We start from the raw sequence: 24741 nt of genomic DNA, 5'->3' as shown, positions 1-24741 counted from the left end.
AGACAGAGAGAGAGAGAGAGAGACAGAGAGAGAGAGAGAGAGAGAGAGAGAGAGAGAGAGAGAGAGAGAGAGAGAAACAGTAATGCTCCAGAGTTCGGTGGCCCACACAGTCACTCAGAGATGTCTGCTCTCCTTCCTCCTTCTTCTCTGTCCTCTCTGGAAGTCAGTCATTACTCTTGCATTATATAGCAGCTATGTAGAGGTGTGCACAGTGCTGGTGTGATCTATGCTTCTGTTCTAATTTCAGCAACACATCAAGTGGAAGGGGTGGAGTAAATCAAGTTTGGCTTGGGGCCAATCTCTGAGCAACATAGTCAATCAACCCTACAGTGCTTTCCTCCTGCTGTAAGACTTTTCAACTGCAGTAGCTCCTTGGTCATGTGACTGACAAATGCACCAATCACAGTGCCCTAGCCTTCAATGAGTCCCTGAATGAGCTGGTTCATGTCAGCTTCACAAGTAAACCAGCTTAGCTATTCAACTCACCCTGCTGTCACATCAGCCTGACCACTTGGCCACCCCTGCCTTCTCCTCACTTTCACAACTGATAAGATTGTCCTTCCCACATGTGCCTTCCAGGTATATGAGCTTCTTTAGCTTCACAGCACCTGAAGGAAGCTGGGAAGCCTTATGCATTCCTGTATCCCATTGAACAGCCCCAGAGGTCTTCACCAACCACCTAGGGATTCAAACTCAGCATCTGCTATAGCCTAGCTCATGATCTCCCCCGCCCCCCCCCAACAGCATCACCATACTCTGCTCACCTCTCAATAACTCAAGGGTATGTTGAACTCCAACACTTGTGAGCCAAGAATTCCCAGACCCATGACAGGAATTATCTCCATCCTGCTGAGGAAGCCCCCATGTCTTCTCAAAAAGAAAAAAGACAAGAAACCCAACACACCCAAAGAAGACACACACCCCTAACAGTATCTGGTCTCCTGAGGCAGGGGGTTTGGAGATAGTGCTCAGCTCCACAAAGATATTCTGTGTCACTGCCAGATACTAGGAAGCGTGGAGACTAGAAGGCCAGTCTCCATTCCATTGCTTCGTCTCCACCAGGGGCTCCGTGATGTCCTTGAAATGTTAAGTGGCAATGTCCATTAACACTGATAACAACAAGGTTTGGCACAACAAGGTAATCATGACCATGAGCAAGCCAGAGTTGACAAAGTGAAACTGCTTAGGAAAGGCCGCGATTGCTTTGCTTGGATTCGAGATTCGAGAGGGAGTCCAATCCTGGAAGTCGTAATATTATGACTGGTACTATAAGGAAAACCCATCTGGCTGGGTTTCAAGAAGTAAACAAAGTTCCCAGATGGAACATATTTTTATTAAAGGCATTTTCTTCTTGGCTACTATATACCTGGTCTTGAATATTTCCCAACATTGGTGCAGGAAAGGCAATATTTTGGAACATACCTAAATCTTGGCTGTCCTGGTCTTTATATTCATTCAGTTGAACAACCAGGCTCTCAACACACTGAAAAAGATTAAGGAAGATGATTTTTTAAATTATGTCTTTACTACACTAATGTTTATTTGTATGAACTAGAAAACCAATGTTGGAAAACAACAGTAAAAACATTTACATGCATCATATCATGTGAACAGCAAACTAGGCTTGTGCATAATTAATACTATTTAGAAGCTAAAAATAAGATCTGGCTCTGGCTAAAACATACCTCAAAGCTGCCCACATGTAATACACATTATTGGCAAATGTCCATAGATATCAAATTGCAAGTACAAATATACTTTGGAAATTTTCATGCACTCATTCTACATTACAACTCAGAAAGATAGCTAGATTTGGTTTAGCTATCTAGGTAAAGTGTAGAGGTTCAGAATCTAATAAAAGAAACTAGAAGCCAGGCACCAATGGCTCATACCTATAATCTTAGCTACTCAGGAAACTGAGATCTGAGGATCACAGTTCAAAGTCAACTCAGATAGGAAAGTCTGTGAGACTTTTATCTCCAATTAAATCAAAGAAAAAGCCAGAAGTGGCACTGTGGCTCAAGTAGTCTTGAGCAAAAGGAGCTCAGGGACAGCATGTAGGCCCAGAGCTCAAGCCTCAGGACCAGAGAAAGGAAAGGAAAGGAAAGAAAGGAAGGGAAGAAAGAAAGAAAGAAAGAAAGAAAGAAAGAAAGAAAGAAAGAAAGAAAGAAAGAAAGAAAGAAAGAAAGAAAGAAAGAAAGAAAGGAAGGAAGGAAAAAGAGTGAGAGAGAGGGAAGGAGAAAAAGGGAGGGAGAGAGAAAGAGAGAAAGAAAGAAAGAAAGAAAGAAAGAAAGAAAGAAAGAAAGAAAGAAAGAAAGAAAGAAAGAAAGAAAGAAAGAAAGAAAGGAAGGAAGGAAGAAAGGAAAGAGAGAGAGAAAGAGTGAGAGAGAGGGAAGGAGAAAAAGGGAGGGAGAGAGAAAGAGAGAAAGAAGGAAGGAAGGAAGGAAGGAAGGAAGGAAGGAAGGAAGGAAGGAAAGAAGGAAGGAAAGGACTAGATTTCAAGTCATTCTGAAGGGACTGGGGAACATCCCTGCCTATTTGTGAAATAGAATTTTTTCTCTTTTTTTATGCTTTTTTTCCTCCTGCAACTCTGGATAGACATACAGAGAAGAAAGCAGGACAGTGAATCATTACCTTTGCATCTTCCTTTTCAGGTGGTGATCTGTCAAATACCGAATTAGTCTCTGCAAAAGGAATAATTCTAATCAGCATCAACTAATTGAAGCTTTTGTTTAATTTTTTACAAAAGAAATAGAAAGAAAGACAAGAAAGTAGATTACAACTTAAACAAGTTATCCAGAATTGACTTTATAGGGCTAGCTTCTGAAAAATTCAACTCTGCACAGAACAGAGTTCTGATTACCTGAGCACCCATACACATAGTATTTGTGTGAACCAAGATGTAAAGAAGCCTAGAAAATCTCACAGGAAATCCTAGGGAGAAAGAAGGATCATTAAAGGAATAAATTCTCTTGACTACTGAGGAAGGCTTCTCAGTGCTGTGAACTCTCGAAAATAGCACAGATTGTGAGGATGTGTCTCAAACTCAGCTGAGGAAATCTGAAAAAGATTAAGGCATCTATTTCCTCACAAACCACAGATTTCGGTATTTCCAAAGAGCACAACTCATTCTAATAGAGATTCTGCTTTGCCAAAAGTAGAGCCTACTGGTACCACCCTGACCTTGACCCTTCCGTCCAGGCTGAGCCTTGAGTGGTAAACAGCTCCCACATACCAGGTGTCCCCTCTCGATAAAGACTTTCCTGGAAACAGTGGTCAAAATGTTCTGGAATGAACAGAAAGGTCCACGTGAAGGGGCATTATTTTCTATGGCTTGAGAGACTGCTTTTCTTCTTAAATATTCAATGGTCTGGAAAATAAGAGCTAGTACTATGGAAAGAACCAACCAAGAAGGGTTGGCCTGTGGAAACGAAGTGTTGACATCCCTAGCAGAGGTAGATAGCAGAAAGTCTTTAACCTGACATTGTATGAATATACAACATTGGGGCACCCTGGATTTTTTTCTGGAGTCTCGGCTTCCCATTCCCCACAGTCCTATTTTTGCTCACCCTGGGGAACTCTAAAATTTCTTCCAGAAAGAACATCAGTAAGACAGTTCCTACTGCACTCTATCGCTTATGCTAATGTCATGTATGAATCCCTCAAAACTCCGAGTGCATACTTTCACATTCTTCTCAGCACCAGGAGTTTTGTCCTGTTTCTGCTTTGGGGAAAGGAAAAAGGGCTTCAGTTATATGGCTCCCCATGCCAAACTGCAATAAAGATGACAAAGATGGCGCACAGAAGCCGCATTCCCACTTGTCATGTGTTTTAAAACTTCTGCTTAGCCAGGTACTAGTGGTTTATGTCTACAATTTTAGCTACTCGTGAAGCTGAAACCTGGAGCCAGCAGCACTGATTTGAAACCCCAGTCTTGGCAATAAATAAATAAATCTGCTTAATAATAATTTGTCTTATATCAAGCAAAACTAATACTACATTTTCACTTTGCAATAGTGTATGATAATTAGTAGTACATATTAATTTCCATGATAAAAATATTAAAAAAATAATAATCTCAACAGTTTCAACGTAACCAGGACAAGCCTATAGCTGATAACCAAGCTGAGCAGCTTGTAACTCAGGCCTCCCTGCCAGCCTGTAGCACACATCCCATAGGCAACCTCCAGGTGGCAGCAGAGTCACATTCACATTAAGGACATTGCCAGGGACGTAGGTGTCAAAACTAGCCTCACTCTTCTGATTTGAAGCGTCAAATTCCACAACACAGGTCTTGTGCAAGGTTACAGCCAAGTTTCTCATCTTACTGTATCTAGAGAGAAAATTTCCTGGGCACTTCACAGTGCTGTTTGATGTATTTTAAGTGAACAGCAGGTATTTGTTTTCTTTTGAAACTCCCATGCCCTCACTGTAAAACCTGGAATAAGTGGAGAAGAACACTCCAACCAGCTACAAATCACAGCCAGAGCCAAAGTGTGGACAGATTCGTCTGCCTCAGACATTCAGAAGGTCACACATTTCTATTTTTCCCATTAAAGGCTGTTCCTTTAAAAGCCATTATAGACTATAAGCTCTTAAATGATCTCTATATTGAATTTCTAAAGAATTCTGTACTTAGAGCATTTATTCAGAAGAATCATACACATATTATTCTATATTTTCAGTTGAAAAGACCACTCAATCTGCAGTCCAGTTGGCTTTATCAGGGGACATGGTGACACACAGGTCAGTGCAGCTGATAGTTCGGTCCAGCTTCATTCTCACTCCCCACGCCCCATCCCAAAGGCAAGTGAACTGATTTTTGCTTTGGCAGGCCTACATAGCTTCCTTATAGTGTACTGTGATTTATTCACTTTTAAACAAATACTACTAATTATACTAAGACAGATCAATTTTCATATGATTTAGAATTCCTGGGCTCGGAAGGTGGCTCAGTGGTAGAGCGCTTGGCCTTGCATGCCTGAGTCCCTGGGTTCGATTCCTCAGCACCACATAAGCAAAAACGAAAAAAGCCAGAAGCGGTGCTGTGGCTCAAGTGGTAGAGCGCTAGCCTTGAGCTGAAGAGCTGAGGGACAGTGCCCAGGCCCAGAGTTCAGGCCCCACAACCAGACCAAAACAAAAAAACAAAAAGAATTAGAATTCCTTTAAAATATCTTTCAAGCTGGGGGCACTGGCTCGCCCATGTAATCCTAACTACTTGGGAGTCTGAGAATAGCAGGATCCCAGATCAAAGCCAGCCTAGACAAAAAGTTCACCAAGACTCTGCCTCAACCAATCGCTGGATGAGGTAGCACGCACTTGTCATCCACCTACATTGCAGCTGAGAGCATGAGGAGCACAGTGCCAGGCTAGTCCAGGTAAAATTGTTCACAAGACCTCATCTCAACAGCAAAAGCTTAGGCATGGTGGTATGTACAGGTCATCCTAGCTACAACAGGAAGCATAATTAGGAAGGTTGTGATGCAGAAAATGGGACCCTATCTTAAAAACAACCAGGGTAAAAAGAGCTATGGGTGTGACTTAAGTGGTAGCACACCTGCCTAGCAAGCACAAGGCCCTAAGCTCAAATTTTAAAATAACTTTCAAATGCATGAAAACTTCCTCCTAAATTTATTTTATGAAAATGTGTGGATTGAGGAGACACGTCTTTAATTAATTTAGTACCAAACAGAACTACATCTTCAGCACTCATTCTACTGGAATTTAATTAAATTGCTCCAAGACAGTTTCTGCTAAATTGGTAGGATCCGTTTACACTAACCCACTGTACCACCAACTGCACAGAGCAATCAAACCACCCGTTGCTATAGCAACCCACAGCAGATAATGGTATCTGTAACTCTAGCTATTCCATTTGAAATTCCTATTAATCTTGCCAAGGCCCACCCAGAAGGTAGGATTACCTCTCTAAATCAGACTAACCCAACTTGATAAACATGTTTTCTTTTATTGCCAAACTATAATGGGACAAGAGATAATCTCTAATAATTATGTTCACTAGTGACACAGCATCAGCAAACATAGGGTTTTTTAATCCAGGTAAAGTAGCTGTAAGATTAATGTCAATGCCTCATTAAGAAGTAGATTTGCCTTTAAAAGGATCTGAGATCTGTGTACAAGTTTTACCATCTCCTTTTGCAATAGGAGACCATAGTCTAGACCTAAGCAAAGCAAAAGCTTCCCTCCACCACCACCACCCAATTACAGCATGTTCTATATTCACTTTTAATTGCCGCTTGGGGTGCCATCGAATCCCTTCCCCAGAAAGAGAGAAAAGAGATTGGGAAAAAAAAAAATCTCCATCAGAGTCAGCCAGACCCGCCTTGTCCTAACTCTCAGGTTCAACTCTGCTCAACCAAGTCTACTCCTGGCTTAGATCACTGGGTACATCGAGGACACGGCCAGAATGCAAGCCTCAAGTTCTCCCTTCCTTCAACCTGTCTTACAGATGCCACAAAGCACAGCCCCACCCCTGCCCCCCACAGTAGTGGCAGCCTCCCCGTGTACCCTTCTGGCAACACAAACAGAAATCAGTCTATGAATGAATCCTTTCTTGCCAATTGGCTGTGAATTCTGAGAGAACTGGGGTCAAGTTGATTTCTATTTCCCGCTTAGCCTATGTTAGAGGAGGGATGAACAAATGCTTCTTTCCTCCACCTACATCTTCATATCAGCTGTGGAGCAGGACTGGGGAGGGTATGCTACTTATCTTTGTGAGTAGCTCAAACATTTCCAATGCTAGCACTATTTTTTAATGTGTGTGTCTTGGTACTGAAGCTTGAGTTCAGAAATTTCCCTCCCATTCACTCCCTTTGCTTGCTTGGTGGCAATCTACCACTAGATGCTATGTCTACAGCCTGACAGAGGTAGAGTCTCAAGGACTCTTTTGGCCAGGCTGGCTTTGAATCTCAATCTTCAGATCTGAGCCTCCTGAGTAACTAGGATTACAGACGTGAGTCACCGATGTCCAGAGCTGACTGACTGATTGTAATTTCTGAAGAGCCAAGCTTGTCAGATGACTGATTCCTTGCAAACTGTTTCCTTGATTCTTTTTTTTTTTTTTTTGTCAGTCGTGGGCTTGAACTCTGGGCTTGGGCCCTGTCCCTTTGCTCTTCAGCTCAAGGCAAGCGCTCTACTGCTTGAGCCACAGCACCACTTCTGGTTTGCTAGTGGTTTATTGGAGATAAGAGTCTCACAGACTTTCCTGCCCAGGCTGGCTTTGAACCACGATCCTCAGATCTCAGCCTCCTGAGTAGCTAGGATTACAGGTGTGAGCCACCGGAGCCTGGCCCCTTGATTCTTCTGTCAGCATAAAAGCCATGTAAAAAGGAAAACTGAACTCTTCATCCAGAGACTAATGACAACGTTTTGGACTTCTTTTTCAACATCTCAATCATTCCTTTCTCCTACAAGTGGCAATACTCACAAGAGTGTTCATTTTTTGCCTAACTACTATGCATGCAGACTGAGAGAAACAAAGAGACTTTTATCCACAGAACTATCAAAAAAGCCTTGCTCAAATGAAAGCACCAACTTCCCAGTCAACTCCATAAGCACAAGGCAGCCCTCCTGAATGTAGAAGCAGAAGAGGTAGCAAGGATGGGAGAAACTCTGGACCACAGCAACTCCAGAAAGTGGCCTTTTACAGTGTCATTTTGATAGTTACATGATGACTTATTTCAGAAAGAATATAAGACATTTCTTTTCTGGTACTAAGGCTTGAACTCAGGGCCTGGATGCTGTCCCTTAGGTTTTTCTCTCAAAGCTGGTGTTCTACCCACTTGTGCCACAGCTCCACTTCCACCTTTTTGGTGGTTAATTAGAAATAGGAGTCTCATGGATTTCCTGCCTGACTAGGTTTCGAACCTCAATCTTCAGATCTCAGTTTCCTGAATAGCTAGTATTACAGGTATAAGGTTCCTGATGCCCAGTAAGAAGATACCTTTTTGAAATAGGATTTTTAATTTAAGTACTTTCAGTAATTTTTCTTTATTTTTCTGAGCCACAAAACTTATTGCTTAAGAAAACACAAAAATGCTTGATAAGAAATGTACTCATTATCTTGCCCATGTAATTGTAACCCCTCTGTATAGTATTTTCATAATAAAAAAATAAATAAAACTCAAAAATAACTAAGAAAAATATCTAGCCATTAAAGGAGTGCATGAAAAAATTAATACATAAATTGTGCACATATATGTGACAGGTTTGGTTCCCAGACCATACAATCCTTCCATTTAACATACAAACCAACTATCACCACTGTCAATTATCAAATATTTGCCTCACTCCACTAAGACACTCCATGCATTAACACCCACCCCCATCATTTCCTCAATGCTCCTAGCCACTTCCTGAAACTTAGCCCCAACCACCCACTAGCTTAATCTGCCATCAATGGACTTGCCTATTTAGAATGTTTCATACAAGTGGAATCCTAGAATCTAGTCTTTTGTAATTGGCTTCTTTCAAGTTGTGAAATGTTTTTGAGGTTCAACCATTGCTGGTACTGTATCAGTACATTCATGTTTAGTTTGAAGTTTATGTCATTAGTATATATTAAACTGTACATAGTAAGGGGTTTCACCATGACATTTCCCCTAAATACTTCATGATCCTTGATTACCCATATTGCTTCATTGCTCTCTCACATTTTGTCTATTCATCCTTGGCTAATGTGGGCTGTGTCCACTATTGTCTATTATGGACAAGGACCTTTGTGTATTAACGCAGGTATGTTTTTGTTTCTCTTGAGCACATGCCTATAAGTATAATTGTAGGGATATATGGCATTTCTATGTTTAATATATTTTGCATAAAGTGTTATATGTCCTCTTTATCTGACACACCTAACATTTCAAGAGAAAAGAATTCAGTCATGGAGAAAAAGATATCTAAAAATTTGGTTTTAATTATCTATTAAACAGAAGCTCTAAGTCTTTATATTTCAAAGTAAAGTCAGGACACAATTGTCCTAATTTAATCAATTCCTTGCATAAGACATAAAAAAAACTTAGTTTGTTGTAGGATTACTTCTATGTCCCAAGTCTTCAAATTTAGATTGTGCTTCAAGAAAGAACCTGACTGTAGCTACAGCTTCCTGTTGAACTCATTCAACACCACCAGGATCCTCAGCAGAGTTGAATGCTCTTCCTCCTCAGCCTGCTAATTTGACCCAGTTGGAAGATAGAATCTACATCAGATAGGAAAGAATTTGTTGCCTCCAGGTAAGCTGCTGAGAACTCTGAACTATGAGTTCATGTAAAGTTCTCTAATGTCCTTTATTGCTGAAATATCCTAGAAGATGGGGAGGAGAATCTTCATTTATATGAGAGAAAATGCTAGTAGTATTATAATGATATGGAAAAATAATATCAGCTTGATGTCCTATCTTTGTCTTATGTCTTTTAATGATGAAAGTTGTTTCTTTTAGGAGAAAAAGACTGGTAAGGCCTAAAGAAATGTTGGAAAAGTCTGAGCTTCTCTATAAAATGAAAGAAAAAAATCACAAAGCAAGGGGAATATTCTCTGTACATATTTTTTAATATTTTTAAAAATTGTTTTATGCTGGATGTAGTGGTAAATTAGCTTGTCACTCCAGGTATTCACGAGGCAGACATTGGGAAGATCACACTTAGAGACCAGCCCAGCTCAAGAATAAGACATCCATGGGCTGGGAAGGTGGCTAAGTGGTAGAGTGCTTGTCTTGCATGCATGAGGCCCTGGGTTCGATTCCTCAGCACCACATAAGCAAAAAGAAAAAAAGCCGGAAGTGGCGCTATGGCTCAAGTGGTAGAGCGCTAACCTTGAGCTGTAGAGCCAAGAGACAGTGCCCAGGCCCAGAGTTCAGGCTCCATGACCGGACCCTCCCCCCCAAAAAAAAAGAGAATAAAACATCCATTTTGAGACAGGTAGTCTGGTACTTATGATTCACACCTGTAATCCTAGCTACTTGGGAAGCTGAAGGATTGTAGCTAGAGTCCAACTCAGGCAAAAAATTTCTGGGAACCCAATCTTAAAAATAACCAGCAAAAAGTAAGGCTGGAATATGCCTCCAGTGGTAGCCTAGCAAGCACAGGGCCCTACATTCAAACCTTAGTACAACTACCACAACCATCACCCAAGAAAATAACAAGACATGGTAGTTAACCACTGCAATCCCAGCTATGCAAGAGTATAGGTAAGAGACTGTAGTCTGGACAAAAACACAGACCGTATCCAAAAAATAACCAAAGCAAAAAAGGGCTGAGTTGTACCTCAAGTGGTGGAGCCCTTGCCTAGCAATCACACAGTCCTGGGTTCAAACTCTAGCACTGCCAAAAGAACATCTTTTTTTATTTTACTTGACACATAATCATACATGTTTAGGAGGTACAGTCTTATCATTTAATACATGTTTACAGTGTATAATAATCTGTTTGGGGAGCCTAGAAATTCATCTTTTCTAGTTCTTAAAATACAGTCACCCAGCCACGCTATGGAACACTAAAGCTTACTCATTCTATGTAGCTTTATCTATCTGCCTTCCTCAGCTGCTCCTTTTCTTTTTCCTTTCTCAGCCTCTAGTATCATTATTTTTCTCTCTTCTTCTATGAATTCAACTTTCCAAAGTTACACCAATGACTGAGTACATGCAGTGTTTTTCTTTCTGTGCCTGACTTTTAAAATTGTGATGAAAAATATATATATAATAATCATATTGAAGTTATATAGACAAAACAATTTCATGCTAAATAAGTAATTTAAGGGTAACGTTTCACTCTATTGATAAAATGTTGATGTTTCTACCTTTTTAAACAAAATAATGTTGAAAATGTCCAGAGTTCCAACTTCTAGGAAAATGGTGCTCAACCCAATCTGGGCAGATAAAGGTGAGAGACAATTACATCACTAACTAAGTATCTATCTGCTTTCTCACCACTGACCTCAGTCTCAGGTCACAGCTTTCCAGACTCAAAGGGGCTATATCTGGATATTAAACTACATGCCATAGTTCTAAAGAGCTCTCAGTTAGAGGATTGAAACCATTTTAGAAGGGAAACTATGTGAGGATAAAAGCCCTCTTGTTTTCCCAATATAGTCTCACAGGAAATATGGAAATAAGAGGAAAGTGCTATGCATCTCTCCTTGTGTGTCTCACAAACCAGAGCACACATGGCATGCCACCCTTCTATGTAAGGAAACTCCAAACAAAACTGCTCACTCTAGACACCATGACACCAACAGTCCTGGCATCTCAGAACACACAAACTTTGCCTATAGAATCATGTCATGTACTTGCTCTCAGAGCTGGACATCATGTGCTAAGCACCCACCACTTTTGATAGGGGGATGGTGTTTTATCTGTATTTTCTCATCTCCAACGACACCCAAACTTTTGCCTCTTCCACCATCCCAACACCATTCTATCATTTTCCACAATAAAACAGGGACAAATAACTTGCTTAAGACTGAAAAGTCAGTTTGCTGCAGAGGGAAACTTTGAGCCGTCTGTTTGTTGCAAACATGTGTCATTAAGACAAGTCTGTGCAGTCAGGTCACACATCTTTCAGTTATAAGAGCTTGAGAGAATGAAGCTCATTTCCAGGCAATGCTTCTTATGTTCACGTTATTGTTGTTGTTGTTGTTTTCCATCACCATATTTGCCAGAGAAAACTTTAGACCAACAGTGGAGACATTAAGTAGACAGATCCTCTGCTATATGCACTTTTTTTTTCTATATTGGGAACTGAACCTCAGGTCCTAGCACTTGGCAGGTAGTCTACCACTTTAGCCACATGCCCAGACCTTTTTGTCTTGGTTATTGTCAAGGTAGCGTCTCCCTTCCCAGGCCCGCTGTGATCCTCCTAGTTGTGCTTCCTGTGCACGAGAAAGGACAGGCCACTGCACCCAGCCATGAGATAGAGTCTGAACTGTTATGCCCAGGCGGGCCTCAAACTATGATCCCTTGAACTCCATCTCCCAAGTAGCTAGGATTTTAGGCTTGAGTCATCTCACTCAATGAAAGCAGACTGATTGCCTGGTCAAGCTGTGACATTTTAGACAAGGTAAATAACCTCTCTGCTCTTTCCCATGCCTAAAATGAGAAAATTTTATTTTAGATTCCCAGAAATGTCTCTCTCCATGACCACTAGTAAGTACATTCCACAAGTATACTTATGTTGTTCAGCTTGCAGCAGTGTGCTCAGTGCCTATACAGGACCTGGACAGACAAATCCTCACAAATGACTTTAGGAACAAATGAGAGTAAACTCAAGAACAGGGCTGACTGTTTTGTCTATTTCTGGTTATTTCTGTACACTCGTTTCTGGGAATGTGGTATAAATGGTAGAATACCACTAAGTGATACAAAATAGCCACCTCCGACAAAGTGGTATAAATGGTAGAATACCTACAAAGTGGGCAAGTAGGCTGGACACTGGTGGTTCACACCTATCATCTTCATTACTTAGGAAGGCTAAGCTCTAAGACTTGTGGTTCAGAGCCAGCCTGGCCAGACCAATTCATAAGACTCATTTCCAATTAACCAGCAAAAAGTTGGAACTTGAGGTGTGGTCCAAGTGGTAGAATACCTGCTATGAGTGAGCACACAAGACCCGGAGTACAAGTTCTCCCTCTCATTCTCCCTCTCCTCCTCCTCTTCCACCCCCCCTCTCTCTCTCTCTCACACACACACACACACACACACACTTTCTCTTTCTCTCTCCCTCCCTCCCTCCCTCCCCACTCAGAGAATGGATGGGTAAAAAAACCTATAGGACTCCTGTCAGTCTTGTGTCAGATCCTTGGCCTATCCTGCCATTCTACACAGGAGCACAGCTTGAACTGCTAAGGAAAAAATGTATCTTAGCCTCTAAGGAAATGTTTTTGCCTATGCTCTTCTGTGACTAGAACAGATTTTCTAATCCTCACTCGTGCTTTCCCTGTTAATGAAAATGTGAAAGGTGACACAAAAGTTGAAGCAGCATTATCACACATATGGTTGCTTTTAACTTTTACAAAAGAATAAAAAGGAAAGTGGATTCATACGGGGGTGATTGGTGTTGTATTATTCCTGACTGGCTCCCTGAACAGTAGACTCCAAATAGCATTAGCTTCTGAAACATCAAAAACGGCAGTGGCATACTGGAGGCATGGATGGTCTCACATAATTCGAGATGACTATGAATACTTTGAAAAACACCTCCCTGGACTCCTTCCCCCTATACAGTGCTAACAGATGCTGAGAAGCCAGGTGACTGTGGAAAGGAGGAAGGGACAGTAGACATGAGGAACCACAACATTCTGCAAGGGACCTCACACATCACTCGCAGGAGGTGTTGTGAACCAAACAGAAAGGATCCTTTGGTGATCAGTTAAGTTGGAGATCTATGAGATTAAATAGGGTTATAGAGTTTTCTAGGCCATTTCTTGATTTTCTAGAAACTATGGAACTCTAAATGCATTTAGATCTCCAATGTAGGTTTCATATACCACATTTTCTACTTATTTGGCCAAAGTATCCTCATTTTTCACATCTTCTAAAGCTAGTGTTATGTACAGTACTCTTTAGAAAATCATAGGTTCATGCCTATAGTCCTAGCTACTCGGGAGGCTAATATCTGAGGATCACAGTTTGAAGTTAGTCCAGGCAGGAAAGTTATAAGACTCATCTCCAATTAATCACCAAAATACTCAAAAGAGGAGCTACGGTTTAAGTAGTAGAGTGCCAGCCTTGAATAAAAAAGCTAAAGGTCGGGGCTGAGAAGATAGCTCAGTGGTAGAGCGCTTGCCTTGCATGCATGAGGCCCTGGGTTCGATTCCTCAGCACCACATAAGCAAAAAGAAAAAAAAAGCCGGACCTGGCGCTGTGGCTCAAGCGCTAGAGCACTAGACTTGAGCTGAAGAGCTAAGGGACAGCGCCCAAACCCAGAGTTCAGGGGCCCCACGACCAAACCCCCCCTCCAAAAGAAAGCTAAAGGTCAGTGCTCAGATTCTGAGTGCAAGCCTTAGTATCAACACACACACACACACACACATATACACACACACACACACACACACACACACAACCAGCAGGGCACTGGTGGATTTTAGCTACACAGGAGTCTGAAATCTAAGAATTGTGGTTGAAAGCCAGCCTAGGTAGACAAGTCCATGAGACTATTATCTCTAACCATTAAAAAAAAAATCAATCAAACAAACAGAAATAAAGGTGTAGCTCAAGTGGCAGAGGGCTAGCCTTGAGAAAAAAAAGATTCTGAAAATCCCAGAGAAAAGTGCTCAGGCCCTGAGTTCAAGCCCCAAGACTCTCTCTCTCTCTCTCTCTCTCTCTCTCTCTCTCTCTCTCACACACACACACACACACACACACACACAAATCCTAGATACCAAATAAGCACAAGAAGACAAGGAAAAAGATGTAACCAGTTTATGGATTCATAAATACCAATGGCTACCTTATTAAGCTAAACATATAAAAATGAGATGGCTTTGAAGCCGTTAATTTTTTTAAAAGCCTCCTATTAACAAAGGAAGTAACAATGCTGGATAGGAAATGTACTCATTACCATAATCATGTAACTGTAACCCCTCTGTACAGTATTTTTACAATAAAAAATATAGGCAAAATAACCCTCCTATTATTCTGGGAGTGCAATTACAATCATGAACTTATGAAAGCATAATTGGTTCACAGAATACTACTAATAAAATCACTTCAAGACTCACAAAGACAGCAAAATTAATCTCCAGGTTTACATTACTTACATTCCTTTAACCTGTGATGAGTATGCACACAAACTTGGGCTCTCTACTGCTACCTATTGTCCCAGAAGGAACAGAAAAACATAATCAATTTAAAATTCTTCTAATAGATCTCAGATAGCATTAAAAAAATAAATAAAGGAGGATTCTCAGCATCTGGGCACTGGTGGCTCATGCCTGTAATACTAGCTATTCAGGAAACTGAGATCTGAGGATCATGGTTCAAAGCCTGACCAGGCAGAAAAGTCTATCTGAAAGTGGTGCTGTATTTCAAAGTGGTAGAGCACTGGCCTTGAAATAACTCAGAGACAGCCCCCAGGGCCTGAGTTTAAGTCCTAGGACCAACCAAAAATAAACAAAAAAAGATGTTCTTATGCTCAATGTTTTGTTCTTCATATAAGTCTCATGGACTCCTGAATGGACAAGAGCAGTTATTTTCACTCTGGTTGGATACTGCCCTCTGCTGGAAAGTACGTAGTTATCAGTATTCTTTCAAGGGTAGACAAAAATAAAACATGGGGTAGAATCCCTATAAAATACACACATTAGTTATTTGGAGGTAGGGGATGTGGGACTCTGTCCTATACTGCTCTGATGCTGCATCTCTCTTGCATTACTTTCGATACCCCCCCCACACCAAGCTGGTCCCCAGCCTTCTTACAAAGTCCCTCAAATCCATTCTTCACACTCCCATCGTACTGACATCTCTAAAATAAAGATCCAATTTAATTATTAGAAATAGCTTCCTGTGTGGAGTTGTATGAGCCCTGACAATCTGCCTGCTTTCAAGCCTACATTCCTAGTATGCATGTGTGGATGCACCGCATGCACACATGCACACACACTTTTATTCCAGGACTGCAAAATGACCTATGTTTCTCCCACAGCAACGTCTGGCTGGGGACTCTGCATTGCATGTGTTTCCGCTGGCTGAAAGCCCCTTCCCTCACAGCTTGAGGGTCACCTCTACAGGAAGCTTTCTTTGCCCTTCTGCTGTCTAGTCTGTAGCATTTCACAGTGCAGTTTCCAAACATCTCCCAGAGGATTTTGCATACTCTGCTGTGAAAATTTGTTTTCCTGCCCCAACCCCACTCTATAAGCTCCTGAAGCACAGAATTTAAAAATACAAGTACTGATTTAAACCTCATTTTGTTCTAAATTAGTCTGAAAGAGAATTATAAAAAGGAAAGATACCAGAATCTTCTATAAGTTAGGAAAGCATAAGGGTAGAATAAGAAATGAGTGATATACAAATGTACTCCACAGTGCCTTGGGAACTTGGTACTGTCGAGCCAGAAACTTAGCTCTAAATTTTTTTGTTTTGTTGTTTTGTTTTGTTTTTATCAGCCAAGTAGAAGTGAGAAATCTGATCAGTTACAGTTACAACAGTAAAAGTGGGCCAAGTACTTAGGCCCTGACCCAAGACCAGGAAGAAGTTTCTGGTAGAGATATTCAAGGACCTAGGGCAGCCAGGCCTCCCTCAATACAGCAGAGAGCAGCAAGGTGACTCCTAATGTCCCCAGGGTACAGTGCATATGATTGCCCCAGATGCTCAGCAACCTGCCAGCGACTCCAAGACCACTTCTTAACAACATGTGGGCAAAGAATCTAAGCTTGCACCACGTGACAAATACCTAGAAAGCAAGTATTCCCTGCTGCCTATTCAAAGCAGAGTAGACTGTTAACATTATGAACAAGGGCTGTGTTTTATCCTTCCTCCCTGACCTCTGCATTCAGTGTTCTGCAAGGTGGGTCTCAGCTCCCTTATACCTATGTCCCTTTACATTAATGAAGATTTTTTAATGTGCTTTCATTATCCCCAAATTAAGGTAATGAATAATTCTACCTCCCCAGGTATGTGTGTGTGTGTGTGTGTGTGTGTGTGTGTGTGTGTGTGTGTGTGTATCTTCACACATAATTTCATACTTGATCTTACCTAAAGGAAAGAAATTACCAAAGAAATAATCACACATAATTTCAAACTGTTAAATCCAAGTTAAAATATAGAGCAAGCTGGGCACCAATGGATCACAGCTGTAATCCTAGCCACTCAGGAGACTCAGATCTGAGGATCATGGTTCAACACCAAGACCAGGCTGGAATGTCCATGAGACTCTGATCTCCAATCAACCACCAACAAAAAGCAAAAAGTGGAGCTGTGGCTCAAGTGGTAGAGTGCTAGCTTTCAGCTCAATGACAACACTCAGGCCCAGGTCCTAATGTTCAAACCTCAGGAACACCCCTCCTTGTCTCCCTCCTCCAACCCCCCAAAAAATAGAGAACAAAAGGAAAGTAACTGGTAGCAAGATATTTGCAATTTAACACAGAAAGCTATTTCCCTAATTAATAACATGAAAGATAAAATAATATGGTTAGACTTTTGTCACTCCTTGATTAAGGGGGGGGGGGTAATATCTGAATCCATTCCAGACAAAAACAAAAACAAAAGAAACAAAACCAGGCATTTACAAAACATGGAGGTAAGAGTGCTTCCTAGAATGCAAATTAGGTTTGTTTCTAGACTTACTAACAGGCCAGACTTATTTGTTAGGAAAAAAAGACAAGTGTGAATTGCTGCAAAGACTGTATGCCCAGGTAGAGTGCCAGTTGCAAAGAAAATGAGGAACGATGATACCTCCGCTAGTCAGCTCAATGCTATGGGAAACAGTGGTGCATCTCCTATCTCTGGGTGAACTCATAGCATGAGTAGAACTGTACATTCAGTCTTGAGTCAGCTGTAGTTGACCTTCCAGTAGTCCCACAAGCAACCAGTACTCTTAAATTCTATATGCCAGGAGGACTGCCCACCTCTCCTGACAATAAACATACCTTCCTGATCTCTCTCTCTCTCTCCCCCTCTCTCCCTCCCTCCCTCTCTCTACCTCCCTCCCCCCTCTCTCTCCTTCCTCCTCCCTCTCTCTTAACTCCTCTCCTTCTGTCTGTGTGATTTAGAACTAAAAATTGAATTAGAGGATCTGGGAATGTGGCTCAGTGGTAGAGTGCTTGCCTTGCATGCATGAGGCCCTGGGTTCGATTCCTCAGCACCACATAAGTACAAAAAATATTGAATTAGAGATAAGAGTCTCATGATCTTTTCTGTCCAAGCTGACAGTGAACCATAGTCCTCAGATCTCAACCTCCTGAGTAGCTAGGATTACAGGCATGGGCCACTGGTGACCAGTTATCTTCATAACTTCTGAAGTACCTCCTTAAAACCCTACTCACCCCACACAGAAAAAGAGCTATATGATGATTGAATGAGCAGCAAAAGAATAACACATTAGGATGGAATTAAGGAACAAACTAAACTTTGGAATGAGAACAATCTTTGTGTTAGGAGAATGCTCAGAAGATTAAGAAAGTCAGGTCCTGGGCCAGACCCAGTACATGGCACTAAGGAAATGCTACCTGAGTGAAAGGAAGAAACAGACAGTAAATAGTATTTGATGCTGTCAGAAGACTTAAAAGCTTTATTGGACACATAACCCTAGATCTTGCTCTGAGACTCCAGTTCCTGCTTTGCTTCACCATGTACTGTGACAGACTGACTGGTTAGTGTTGCATGTTCTGGGTTCCTGGGATGTAAAACATACATTCTTACCTTCTTCAGTTTCTGCAGCTCCAGAGGGCATAGTTGGTGGTTCCTCTGGCTGGGATTCTAGCTCAAGAGCCTAAGAAAGGGACATGAATAAATAAATAAACAAACAAATAGCGCTGAAAACCCTCTGAGGTTTCCACTGTAAGTGAAACACTACACAATTCCCTCTCTCTCTCTCTCCCTCTCCCCCCCTCATGTCACAGCTAAGAAGACTGGGAAGAAAAGGGGTAGATTAAAAAAGAAAATGCGAAGAAAACACATAGCTAGTACCTGCCCCCCACAATGACAAGGAAAGTGTTCAGGAGAAACCTAGAAGCAGAAGACCAGACTGGACCAGACTGCCATGAGTCCCTGGCTTTTCTGCAGGTCACAACCAGAAGATTCTCAGAGATGTGATAGATGAATCAGAAAGAGAACAGAGATCCTTGAGAGCACTTGTTTATGGACTGCTCACCCACCCAGAGCACCCTATATCCATACCCTAAAACAAAAGGATATAGGAGGACCAGATGAGGGGTTAGGACCATGGCCAAAAGAACCATCTAGGTCAGAACATCAAGTTGGTACACACTGGCTTTCCTGGGCTGGGAGCTAAGCTGGTAAGCCTCTTCCCCTTAGAGAAACGCTACCCTCTTGAAACCATCCATATTTCCCTCTCTGCTTCCTTTAGCCAGTGAAAATGTGTAGAATTACAATATAGGTTGATGTGCCAAATGTTAAAAGAGCCCAAGATGACTTCAGCACCTGTTCTAGGATAAATCTTTGGCCACATTGGGGTTGGGGAAAGGTATAGGGAGAGGTAAACACACAATTGATATGGAGCCTTGAATCCTACCAGAAATAATATTAATAATATAATAATTTTAATAGATCACATGCCTCATTCATTTCAGGACATCTCGAGATCAGAACTAAAGGGACATAAAAATACACATGAGTTCCCCAAGCACAAAGTGATAGGTAAGTTCCTGATCATGCATGCCCTGGGATGCTACCTCCCCAGGCTGTCTCTACAGGGCCTGTTTCCCCACCTCCTCTCTCTCTTAGGTCCCCATATGACTGTATAATTTGGGGGGGGGGGAGACACAGCAGGTCCGGAGTTAAAGATACCAAGAGGATGTCAGCATGGTGACCTGGGGCTGGAAGAGTGGACACCATACAGATATTCACCTGCCCCACATTTGTTTGGGGTCAGTATTGACCTTGAATTCCTTACCCTTCTTGAAGAAAGTGGCCAAGCCTAGGAGGGGGGAAAAGGCATCAATCAAGATGCTGGTTTCTGATTACAAAATAGAAACCTGAAATAAAATGCTGATATCTCTAAGGGGGAGGAGTAAAATCTAGATTTTTTTCATCATTACGTAACTTGGGTTACAACTTTTGAAAATTTAAATTTCCTAGTTGCCTAATGTTAGCTCAGTTCAAAAGCTAAATTATCAACATTCTGATTAATAGAAAAGCCTCTGCTATGATTAAATAATTTAACAATATCTTGTAGCCCAATAAAATGATTACCAGGAAATGGGTACTCGGGGGAAGGGGATAGATGAATAAAGAAGAGGGGAGAATACAGTCCTAAAATAGCTAAAAGTTTGCCTATTGTGGCTTGTGGTATAGCTTAGTAGTATTTTGTGAGAGACCTGGTTCAATGGAAGGAAGGGAAGGGGAAAGGAGGGGAGGGGAGGGGAGGGGAGGGGAAGGAAAGGGAAGGGAAGAAAAGAGAAAAAAGAAAAAAGGAAGGAAGAGAGAAAGGGAGAGAGGGAGAGAGGGAAGGAGGAAAGGAAACTGGGAAGGAGAAAGAGAGGGAGGGAAAGAGGGAGGGAGGAGAAGGGATGAAAGGAAGAGGGAAGGAAGGAAAAGAAGAAAAAATCCATTTTTAAAAATTACTTAGTATCTGTCTTTATAGTATGATTGTGTGTTGCCAATCTGACATATTCATTTAGCGTTTATGATGAATTGTCATGTCACCACTGCTAAAATATAGAGACAGTTTACAGTTCTGACCCGGTATTGCTGAAGGGGGCTGGTGAGCAATTCTGGTGTATGTGAGCAAGCTCAGGTTTCTGTAGCAAGGCTGCACTGTTGCTGAAGATAACTAAGCAGTGCCAACCTGAGACTGAGCCAGTCTCTGTGAGATAAATTTTTAGCTAAATTATATGATACAAACACAACAACATATAGAAGCAAAAATGATGATAAATGACAGTGTCCATTTTCTAAGCTGACATTTGCACCTATTCCAAAGTCTGTACAGCCACAAAACTTGTGTCTTCCTGCTGATGTGTCAGAGAACCCAACATCTGGACAGTGAGTCCACGTCCACTTAACCACCCAAGCCCTACAAATAAGAGGATTTTTTGTTGGAGTGTGTGTGTGTGTGTGTGTGTGTGTGTGTGCGCGCGCGCATGCGCGCACGCTCATGTGCACACACACCAGTCCTAGGGCTTGGACTCAGAGCCTTGATGCTGTTCCTGAGCTTTTTTGCTCAAGGCCCATGCTTTACCACTTGAGCTACAGCTCCATCTCTGGATTTTTTTGGGATGCTTAATTGGAGATAAGAGTCTCACAGACTTTCCTGTCCTAACTGGCTTTGAATCATAATACTCATATTTCAGCCTCCTGAGTAGCTAGAATTATGAACATAAACCTAGTTGAATTTTCTTAATACTAATTAAAATATATCCATAGTCTTAATATTTTTTTCAGAGTCTAAGTAATAATCATAAGTAATAATAATAATTAGTATGAGACTTAACCCTAAGATGGACATGTGTTGATAACCCTCAGGTCTGGCGTAGGAGCCTTGGTGAGAGCTGTAAACCTCTTTAGCAAAGGACTAAGTTTTTACCTGTTTCTATCTGGACATGGGAACAAAATTTTAATATACCTAATCCATAAGAGGGCTGGGAATGTGGCTCAGTGGTGGAGCGCTTGCCTAGCGTGCATGAAACCCTGGGTTTGATTCCCCAGTACCACAGACACTGAAAAAGCCAGAAGTGGTGCTGTGGGGCAAGTGGTAGAGTGCTAGCCTTGAGCAAAAGCAGCTCAGGGATAGGCCCTGAGTTCAAGCCCCAGGACTTTCCAAAAGAAAAAAAAAAGATAGAAAGAGAGAAAGAAAGAAAGAGAAAGGAAGAGAGAGAAAGAGAAAACCAAAAAAAGAAAAACAAGAAAAGAAAGCCCAAGAGCAGATTTTATACATATAAAAGAGCCCTAAATGTAACTGCTTTAGATAAGAATGATAATACAGTCAATAAATACAGAGGAAACTAATAATATTAGAATATTAAAACCTAACTGTGGGTAGCTGAGTGTCGTGGTGCAGGTCTGGAGTCCTAGCACTTGAGAAGCAGAGGCAGGAGGATTGTCTCAAAAACAACAGTGACAACAAAACCTGACTAGGGCTGGCTCAGAAACATAAAGGAAATAAGAATTTACAAACCACACTTGTCCTGCTGCCAAAATATATCATAGTCTTCATGGATCTAAACAATTTGTAATTCCATGTTCCCCAAGCTTTCATTAGGAAAAAAAATGTACAACCCTTCCCCTTCTCCCCCCCCACACACAAAAATTACTCTCCAAATTGATGCTTGCATTCTCTAAAGGAGCAGTGCATTATTGTATGCTGGAATAATTGGGCACAAACCTTGACAAGAGAGCCTCTGTCCCAAAAGTATTTCCGGAAGAGCTTAATATCTGCCTCCAGCAAATGCTCGGCTGTGTGGTTCAGGGTGAGAGTGAGCATTTGTGATGAGTGGATGAACTGCAGGGAGGCGTCTTCACTGAGCCACATCCGGGAGAAGCCTGGGGAACACTTGCCCTGAAAACTAAAACAACACAAGTGAACATCCACACACACCAACTCAAAAATTCCAGTTCCTTCCTTCCCTCCTATTGAAAACCCAAATGGCAAAATGGTCCCTCAAAAGTCACCTAGAAGCCACAAACGCTTTAGCTATGTAAACAGATCCTAACACCATCTTTCTTTCCCACCTAGAGTACATATCTACATACTTTAAAAGCGATAAATAATGAAGCAGTACTGACTTTTAAATATGCAAATTTACCTCCATATTTCATTCTCCTTTAACCTGAAGAGACACCTCTCCCTTTAATGGAGCACATGTAGAACAAATTAGCAGGCTGCCAAGGGTTTATTGGGTGATTGCAGTGGAAAACAGACATGATCTCCAGGGGCCTTGTGAGGCTAGGATGTTACAAACAAGTGAGAGATTCATAACACACTAGCATCACTGTTACAAATCGCTTTCTCATGCAAACTAAAATGTGCATAAATTTGATCATGTGGCCTTGAATATACTCATTAAAAAGGAATGCTATTCCCAAACTAGATTTTTGAATGTACGCTTCTTTCCTATTCTGTCTTGACTAGGAATAATTGCCTATCTATGAGCGATATGTAGTCTTCCTGGGTAGCATCATGATATTCTGGATGGCCTCTTAGATCGTGCAAAGCAACAGAAAAGATTCCTCAGGAGAAAAGTGTGGATGTTCAGTGTGCTGTCACATCCCAACAGATTGTTTCTGAATTCCTTGCTTCACAGAAGCAGCCAAGTGCCTCTTTCCTCTTTTACATGACCTCATTTGGTTAATGACTGCTTGCTCTACAGGCAGTCTGCAAGTTACACTGGCTTGACTACTCATGTTTAAGCTTTACAATGGTGCAGACACTGTAAGAATTCTTTGGAAATAATACTAAAAAGTTTGAATTTTTATATTTTCTAGGTTAGCAACAGAAAACACTTGATACTGGGAAAAGGCAGTAAGCCACGTCCCTAGTCAGTTATGAATCATAAAGGTAAACAACTGATATTGTACCTTACTGTGGATGATATTACTAAGCTACAGTGCCTGGTGGGTCAGGTAAGGTAAATTCATTTTCAACTTAGGGTATTTTCAACTTATAACAGGCTCTTGAGGACATTTCTATTATAAGCCAAGGAGCATCTGTACTTTAATTGGAATATATATTATCCCCACTACTTGGAGTGTTTAAAAGTGCTTTGTACTCTAACACTCAGATAATATCCCCAAACTTTTCATACAAATTATTGACAATAACTTCAGAAAATTTCAGAAAATAAGTCCCTATTCCAACAAAAAAAAATACAAAGGTAAACGGGCAAAGAGGCCAAACAGTAAGACCACTGTTGTGCATTTACAATATGGAAGCTGCACTATATGATGAGAATTGAGCTTATAGACTACTTTTAATACTATCCACGAGTGGATGTCTTAAACATGTAAACTTTCAAAACACAATGTCATCTGCTGTTGGACACAGGAAAGAGATGCATAGCTATCAGCCCATGAAGAACTTCACCTCCAAGACCTCAATGGAATATTGAGCCATGTACAATGACTAAAGCAAAGGACACATTCTTGCCTTACTCCTATTAACAAAGGAAAAGAGTGCTGCTAAACCAAAGAAAAAGGAATTCCATTTTAACAGATGTGCCCCTTGGTTTATGGTCATTTGATCACGAGAAAAAAATAGAGAGAAAGCACTAATTCCTACTATTTTACTGCTTATAATTGAATCAGATTAATTACGAGTTCCATGAACCAAATTATAAAAAAATACTCTATTATGGAAGATAATCATATAACGATGCTCTAATAATAGTTAACATTTATGTAGTAATCTGTAGTTTTCAATGTATTTTTCCATTTATATTTATATACAAGAAAATCATTATATATGAGTCCTTCTTTTATAGGTTAAGAATAATGACTCAAAATTAACTCCAAGATATGGAAACAAGATGTTTTCTTTTTGTTGTTTTTTGTTTTGTTTTGTATTTTAATGTACTGTGTGGAGGTATTTCTTTTTCCTTTGGTTTATCCCTGTTTTCACTGTTTCTTTTTTTTTATTTTGGTATCCTGTGTCTTATATATACATCTATCTCATTTGAGGAAGGGAAGTGGAATCACAAAATGTCGAGACAAAAGACAAAGGGTGAACCAATGCAACAACAATATTCACAGGACACTATGTTGGAAATGAACTTTACAACTGTTGGGGCAGGGAGGGAAGGTGTAGAATCAGGGGGAAGAGAAAGTAAAAGAAAAACAAGGGAGAGGGTAACAATGTTCAACAAGAAACATACTCATATCTTACTTATGTAACTGTAATCCCTCTGTACAGAACCTTTACAATAAAATTAAATTTAAAAAAAAACTTAAAAAAAGAGGGGCTGGGAAGATGGCTCAGTGGTAGAGCGCTTGCTTTGCATGCCTGAGGCCCTGGGTTCGATTCCTCAGTACCACATAAGCAAAAAGAAAAAAGCCAGAAGTGGCGCTGTTGTTCAAGTGGTAGAGCACTAGCCTTGAGCTGAAGAGCTGAGGGACAGCAC

General features: G+C 41.0%; 1 protein-coding gene and 1 long non-coding RNA gene across 2 annotated transcripts in view; one reads left to right on the top strand and one right to left on the bottom strand.

Annotated features, from left to right (window-relative positions):
• The window catches only part of LOC105992433, a 20410-nt gene extending 16505 nt beyond the window's left edge, over nucleotides 1-3905 (top strand). The window contains exon 3 of the long non-coding RNA XR_001175407.1: nucleotides 3700-3905. This is a non-coding gene — a long non-coding RNA (uncharacterized LOC105992433). The remainder of the gene's footprint in view (nucleotides 1-3699) is intronic.
• The window catches only part of Arhgef28 (Rho guanine nucleotide exchange factor (GEF) 28), a 164995-nt gene that overhangs the window by 125835 nt on the left and 14419 nt on the right, over nucleotides 1-24741 (bottom strand). The window contains exons 4-7 of the mRNA XM_013025296.1: nucleotides 22011-22191; nucleotides 18368-18437; nucleotides 2635-2684; nucleotides 1423-1483 (exon numbers count right to left, since the gene is read on the bottom strand). Of these exons, the coding sequence (XP_012880750.1) occupies nucleotides 1423-1483; nucleotides 2635-2684; nucleotides 18368-18437; nucleotides 22011-22191 (362 nt within the window). The remainder of the gene's footprint in view (nucleotides 1-1422; nucleotides 1484-2634; nucleotides 2685-18367; nucleotides 18438-22010; nucleotides 22192-24741) is intronic.

Source organism: Dipodomys ordii, unplaced genomic scaffold (assembly GCF_000151885.1).
Source record: "Dipodomys ordii isolate 6190 unplaced genomic scaffold, Dord_2.0 Scaffold83, whole genome shotgun sequence".
NCBI lineage: Eukaryota > Metazoa > Chordata > Mammalia > Rodentia > Heteromyidae > Dipodomys > Dipodomys ordii.
The sequence above is the reverse complement of the archived record's forward strand: the minus strand, read 5'-3'. Positions and strand labels throughout refer to the sequence as shown.